At 43.2% G+C, this 7,523-nt stretch overlaps 1 protein-coding gene across 1 annotated transcript in view; it reads right to left on the bottom strand.

Moving 5' to 3' along the window:
* Nucleotides 1–7,523, bottom strand: part of KIAA0368 (KIAA0368 ortholog) — a 73,592-nt gene that overhangs the window by 63,048 nt on the left and 3,021 nt on the right. Inside the window, exon 2 of the mRNA XM_018569951.1 lies at nt 1,104–1,234. Within this exon, the coding sequence (XP_018425453.1) occupies nt 1,104–1,234 (131 nt within the window). The remainder of the gene's footprint in view (nt 1–1,103; nt 1,235–7,523) is intronic.

The raw sequence follows: 7,523 nt of genomic DNA, 5'->3' as shown, positions 1-7,523 counted from the left end.
CCAACTATGAGGCATTATTTCTCCCATTGACACCAACTATGGGGTATTATGTCTCCCATTGACACCAACTATGGGCCACTATAGTGGCATTTTCTACTCTTACTGACCATTGACACTTGGGCTTTGTTTTTTTCCACCTACAACCAATGTTGGAGCATATTTTATCCCACTAGCCACAGACCGGCCCCCCAAAGAGTAAATAGACTTTTGGTTTAAAAAAAAAAGTTTAAAGACTTCTGCTCTAACCTTTCTCTGAGCTATACAAAACAAAAAAACAATTGGCTGAAGTTGAAATTCAAAATAAGTCATCAATTACAGTGGAATGAACCTACTTAGTTTAACACCTAAAGGGATTCTGTCATGAAAGAAAAATGGTGCCAGTTCCCTGACTTTTAATGCAGTCTGAATTGCCGGCCTAGAACAGGTAAAGAGCAAAGAATTCTGACACTTTGCTGACACTCATTTACAGATGCTCATTTCAGGTCTGTAACTCAAAAACAATTAAAAGTAGCATTAAGGGGGCGTGGCCTGGACACGATGGTGGAGAGTCGCACTTAGGCTGAGCTCCGTCTGGACCCACTGCATCCGCACCCATCCGACCTGATTCCAGCAAGCCAGCTACCACTGAACCATGGCAGGGAAGCGGAAGACCTCCACAAAGCTGCCAAAGACCCCAAAACTGCCGAGGGGATCGCTGGAACACTTCCTCCGCGATCGGCAGACATGCGACCTTGCCCTAGTGGCTGTGTGTGTATGGAAGCACACAGCCACTGCGGGCATGAGCACACACTGGTACCTCCATAGCAGCTGCTTAGCAGATGGCGGCACCCATGCAGGGGCGGAGAGGGGGAATGTGTTGTGCTCTTCGGGGACCCACTAGAAAATAAGGAATATTTTTAAAGAAGAGGAAATGCAGATTTAGTTAAAGGTGGACCTCCTAGGTGGAATGTGTGATAAATGTGTGATAGATACTTACATCGTTGACTGCACAAGTAGACATGTGCAGACCTCATATCTCAAAGCATCCTCTACCCTTTGACAAAAAAAATATAATAAATTACTTCTAAAAGCTTGCTCTTGCTTAGGGCTGATAAAAGACTTACCTTTTTGCGTACTCCCTCCTGTGCGCTTGACAATTTGAGGAGAACCGGAGGCAAGAATTTGGAGATAATACTCTGCAGCTGCTCATCTGTTTCTGCATGGCCGAGGCGTAAAAACACACGTTCAAGCTGATCTGTTCACACAATAGATTTGAGTGTTAAAAAAAGGCACCACACTTTTTGTATTTAGCTGCTCAACTAAAAAACATAGATTACCAAATTCTAAAATATGCTTTGATGATAGTTGATGACAGCCCCCCTTTAATTTCAGAATATGGAATCCTAAAATGTTATTATGGAAGACAGTTACAGTTAGTGTCCTGTACACTAAGCCTTTCAGGCTAATAAACGATTGTCGGCAGAGTAGAGCGTCATGTATAAAGGAAGAGATGGTCAGCGTCACCCACAACTGCAAACCTAAATATGCTTCTACAAGTTTTTTTTTTTACATATGAATTGGTAGAAGACAACAAACAAACTGTTCAACACATACTGGGCTGATTTACAAAAGTTGGATGAAGATGAAGCATTGACAATCAGTTTCTGGTTTTTATTCCTTTGGTGGAATCTAGTAAAATTGTGCAACACACTTTTCCTTTTATATCATCAGACTATTAGAACCAGTGCACCATTGGGTGTAAATACCGTGGAAGAACAATTAGGGCCCATGACATTGGGATAATGCAACGCATTATCCAGCATTGTGTGGTGTATTTAGGTAGCCCATTCATGTTAGAGGTGTTGGCAGGGCACCTTAAGTCTCCATTCACACCTAGGCGTCAGCGTTTTCACATGTAAAACATGTGTTTTTATGAACGTTATTCCCCTTGCATGGTTGATGCGTTTCCCAATTTTTTGTGCGGTAGAGGCGCATAGGCAAAGATGTGTTTTCTTGAGCAGATCAAAATGTATTGCTGTGAATGAGGAAATGTGCATGCAAACGCGCCCAGAAATGTGCAAAACGTTTTAATGCTCTTCCATTGAAGTCTATGCGGCCAAAGGTGCTGTAATCTGCCCAAAAGAAGCTCATGTACCTTTTTCAGCGTGCGGCGTTTCACAGCTTGCAACAAAACTCTCAGGTGTGAACAGGGGCCATAGAAATGAACGGGATCTCTTGTGTTAAGAGTTTTGTCGCACTTAGCTTTGAGCGTCAAAACGCCCAGATGTGAACAGTGACTAAGGCACACAGAAACAAACATAACCCCAGCGCGCAGCATGGGTCTTGTGGGGCACTGTAGCCTGGGTGCATTGCCTGCCACTATAGTTGTGCACTGGGGAGCCATTCAAAATGAATGACACTGCAGGTCCTGTGGTATGGTAATATGCATTAAAGCGCACATTTTACAGAGCGCTTTACCAAAATGCATCAATAGGAATGGTTCCTTGTACATGTTGGTGGAGAGAACCAAGATTTTAAAGCAGGGGTGGAAATTCTGTCCAGTCTGGAGCCACCAGAGTTTCTTTTATATCCAAGTACATAAAACCTCAATAGTTAGGTGGTAAGGAACATTGGTTACCTGGCTTCTGGGATTGGTCCAGTCCTGTTTTAAAGAATAATACCATTGGAATACATTGGACGCAGTTTTGCTCCGGTCTGTAACTGCTCTGCTCCTGGAATGCGCTTGGTGTGAACAAGGCCTAAAGCTAGTTATAGATGGTAAGATCTTACTTGGAAGACTCAGCTGATCTTTGAGCAAAAATGCACAATTATTTTGTGACCAACTTATCTTACCCAAATGAATAGTCAATGCTTTTTACTTGTACCAATTCTGAAAATCATATTCATTCCAAACCTACTTTAGGGGAGACATGCATGTTTTTCCAAGGTGTGGACCTACATTAGCTACCATAAAATATAAACCAGGGCTGGAAAATCCCAGAAGCCAGGTAGCCAACACTGCTTAAAAACTATAGCTGGCGCCTAACTTTTAAAGTTTTCCTTAGTTGTTGTCAATGGAGCGGACGCCTAAAAAAAAAAAAAAACCTGATGGCTCCTGGATTGGACAGGCTGGCTTCCAAATCAATGTGTCCACCCCTGTTACATACATATTGAACCCTAAAAGAAGTGTATTTACAAAAAGAACTAAGGCATACTAGGGCTCAGGGAATTAAAACTGCTCCTTGCACATTATTCCCATACATCGGGGGTGGACAAATGAATATAGAATTCAGGAGTCAGTCTTTGCAATGCAGGAATCAGCAGGATTTGTTTTTAGAAGCCAGTTCCACTGACAATAACTAGAGAAAACCTCAAAGGTTGGCCACCAGCTAGAATTTTTAAGGAGCATTGGTTATCTGGCTCCTGGGATTTGTCCAGCCCTGCTATACACGAGTTGGTATATTAAAAGCCACCCAACGCAAAGTAACATACAGAATGTAAACACATGATTTATAAAGTAAAAGGGCAGCTGTACTAGACTGAAAAAGGATGGAAGCAGAAAAGGTAAAATCCTTTGAAATGGTTTAGACAGGGTAAAAAAGAATTTTAAATAGTAGGGATGTTCAGATACCAGTGCCGATATTTGGCATTTTCATGAGAACTACCATGGTTGCAGCGGTTGCAGCTGGGACCTGGCTCTGGCGCTCCACCACTGTCCTGATTGTTTTAGAAACTGTCACATGACAATAAACAAAAAATTATCAGTACTTGCTGGGTTCACACCTGGGCGTACAGAATATGCGCGTCTGCCGCGCGTTTTGTCCGCGATTTGCAAACATGCGTTTCCGAGGGCTATCCGGCTGTATCCCAATGGATACGCGCGACAAATACGCCCCAAAGAAGCTCATGTACTTCTTTGGGTGTAGGGCGTTTTACAGCGCGTAGGAACGCGCTGTAAAACGCACAGGTGGGAACCATGCCCATAAGGCAATAATTGGTTTTCACATGTTGAGCGTTTTACAGCGTGTAGGAACGCGCTGTAAAACACCCAGGTGTGAACCAGGCCTAAAAATGCAGGCTGCCTCCTAACTTTTGAATGTTTCTCTAGTCTAGTCTTGGAGCTGGAAACGCATCAGTACATCTACTTGTATCCAGTACGGTACTTGGTATCCGAACATCCCTATTAAATACAGTGTCAGAATGTTGCGCATTGTTAGAATAATGTAAAGAACACAAGTGTCTTGGTAAAAGCAGAAAATAGTAACTTTTTAACTGGTTTTCCCTAGAGCAGGAACAGCCACATATCAGCCCTCCAGCTGTGATGAAACTACAAAATACAAATTTTGCCTCAGGGAGTAATGTTTATGGCTGTCAGAGACTTGCAATGCCTTATGGGATTTGTAGTTTCTATAGTCTTTATCATGATATGAACAGAAAGAAAGCTGAACTCACTGTTAATAGGCTTATGTACTCTTCTCCTAATGCTCATACCGCTTCCTACATGACCCCTGTAAGCATACCAGATTGCTGTGTATGAGATATAGCAAATATATCTCATACAAATATGGAAAATAGTGCATTGCTTCCAGCAACCTTACAATCAGATATTTGATTTTCATTTGTAATCTGCATCAAAAACTGTCAGTGGTTACTGGAATTAAACCCCATTTTCATTAAAGTAAACCTAGCATATAGTTCAAGTGCAACTGATGCTAACATTTTTGTGGAGAGGTATTAAAATAAATGTCAAGGGGGGAGCGGGGGAAGAGAGAGAGAGCGAGAGAGAGAGAGAGAGAGAGAGAGAACCTGGCTTACCGCTCCAACTGACTTCAACCCCCCCACCCCGGGGACAGTGCTCCCCCATATTTTGAGTGATGGGAACGTGATCTGGGGACCCAATTCACTCCAGACCAAAGCGAAAAAATTATTTACTTTGCCCACAAAACATCCAGATGCACCAGGGTCCAGCTATAAGATTCTTACTCGTTGGTATAGGACCCCTGCTGCCCTTCACAGACTTTTGCCTAAACTGCCTTCTGACTGCTGGCGTTGTGGGCAGACAGGCAGACAGGGGGGTACCATGCTCCTCGGGCATACCATGTGGATATGTACACGGCACCTATCTCATATACGGTTTACGGTTAAGACACAGCCTTCTGCTGGGGACGGAAGGACCGTGTGTGTCTCTTGTTACCTCTACCCTTCTTTCTTGATGCTTTTCCTGCCTATCATTGTATATTGTTTACAAAACTTGAAAAGTAATGGGATCCATGATGTAGAGTTAATTCCTATTATCTGCATTGAACTTACGTACTTTGAATGGAAATGTATTGCGGAGTATTTGTATGGATATTCCTGTTTCATAAAATAAAGAATTAGAAAAAAAAAAACAAATGTCAAGTTTTTATTCCCGTCTGTGACCTGTTAGTGAGATTCACCCTCCTTATTTGTCCTGGCCAATTGTTATCATTGAAAGGTTAAAAAAAATCCCACATTTTGGGTTGTCATCAGAACAGGAATAGATGGGAAATCTTCCAATAGGGACACTAGTTCTGGTGATCCTGCTGACCACCAGGGATCTCCCTATCTTTGAAGGGATTTCCTCTCACTTCCCGCTGTGGCCATCTGACAGGGAGTGAAGGGAAATCTCCCCAGTGAGACACATATGGCAAAACAATAGCTGCTAAAAGTTAAAAAAAAAAAAGGGTTTTGCATTCAGTTGTAGGTTAAGATCATATATAACTCCCTTGGTAAAAGTTATCGAGTACTGGACCCCTCAAAGCTGAACTGGAAGCATTTGTAACAGGCACATTTGCATTTGTGAGTTTTCCAAGCTGTGGGGTTAACAAGTCCCAGTCTATAAAAAAAAATGGGCAAAACTTGCAGGGCAACATAAATACCACACCCCCATATATAGAGATCAATTAAACATATCAACAAAATTGGGGCTTTAAAAAGGTATCATACTCCACACCGGACTACAAGACTTTTTGTAAAAAGGATAAACTATACCAGCGTTATTAATAACAGTATAAATCTGATATTACACATATACAAAAATCAGATAAAATCATCCCTCCAACCATGGTCGAGCAAACTGCAATGAGATGCTCAGCAAGAATAACCGTACAAAGTATAAACCACACTTTGTAAAGCCACAACCGTGATCCAAATATGAAGCCGTGGTAAGTTCAATGACCAATATGGCCATGCTACCTATAGATATGGAACGTAGGAGCTGAGATGTGTTAAACGTGATACTGTCACTTCAAAATTACACATTTCTGGAAGATTCCTCTCAACTTCTACTGCGGTGGTATGGTTTTACGTTTTTAAAGCGCCACAGTTTCCTCTTATCCTCTGGCTATGGAAGCAGACAAGAGCATCTCCCTCCTGAGGAAGCCCCCTCCAAGTCAGTGCAAAACGCATAGAGAATGAGACCTCAAGAGACTTTTGGTCATTGAACTTACCACGGCCTAAAACATCTCTTCTAAAATTCTAATAAGTGAGATGAAAGGGCACATCAAGCAAAACTCCAAAAATGACAGTCTCAATTTTAGGCCTCAAATATACAAATATTAAATTCACGGAGTGAACTTCAGTCAGTTCCTGAGGAAATAGTGGGAATTTGAGCCATGCTGTCACAATGCTGCACGACAAAAGTCAGTCACTCAAACGGCCTTTGTTGAAGGAGCCGATCCGAAATTTTTGTCCGACCGCCACCTGGATTCAGATACAGGGGTTGTTCGGATATTCAGCAGCTGCTAAATACAATAGCCATCAGCAAGCATTCGCCGAGCCATGTTGTTTAATGTGGATGAGGGGAACAATCAATGATTTTCTCTTATTCAGCCATGTGGGCAGAAATATAAAAGTGTATGGCCATCTTTACTTTTATGGGCACAAGCATTCTGCATGTACAGAGTTCAATGTTCTTCCCTGTCTAAAATCATGGTATATGGTCCTCAACTATGGGATCAGTGACTATAGGCAAGAAAGTGCTGCTGAAGTCCTGCTTCTATAGTCACCTCTTCTCGGACATGCGAGTACAAGGAGGTGCCAGCAACTAGGACCCCATACAACCTACATGGCTAGCCCCCCCAGCTGCTGGTACTTGTGGTCAATCGACAGTCACACACGTTTATACATTTATATAGCTCTGACATATACCACAGTGCTGTACAGAGAACACTGAGCCAGTCACATTAGTTTCTGTACAGAGGAGCTTACACACTAATGCAGAATGGCACCACCTGTGGGGGGGGAGGGACTACAAATCCCAGCAATACATTATGTAGCAATGCAGAACTGTACATGAATTGGACTCGAGGGCTTAATAACGCATTGGACTCGGGGCCAACCTGAGAGTGACCCTGCAGAGCACACCATACATCCTGTATAGCCTATGCCTTACCCTGCTGGGGACCGGCCTCCTCCGCTGTCGGACCGGCACTGTTGGGGCCTGGCCTCCTCCCCTCTCAGTGGACCCCCCCCCCCCCCCCCCCCCTCGTATCAACCGCTGGGGCGCACCACCCCCGCCCCCC

Source organism: Nanorana parkeri, unplaced genomic scaffold (genome assembly GCF_000935625.1).
Source record: "Nanorana parkeri isolate BGI_ZX_2015 unplaced genomic scaffold, ASM93562v1 scaffold1432, whole genome shotgun sequence".
NCBI classification, from domain to species: domain Eukaryota; kingdom Metazoa; phylum Chordata; class Amphibia; order Anura; family Dicroglossidae; genus Nanorana; species Nanorana parkeri.
The sequence above is the reverse complement of the archived record's forward strand: the minus strand, read 5'-3'. Positions and strand labels throughout refer to the sequence as shown.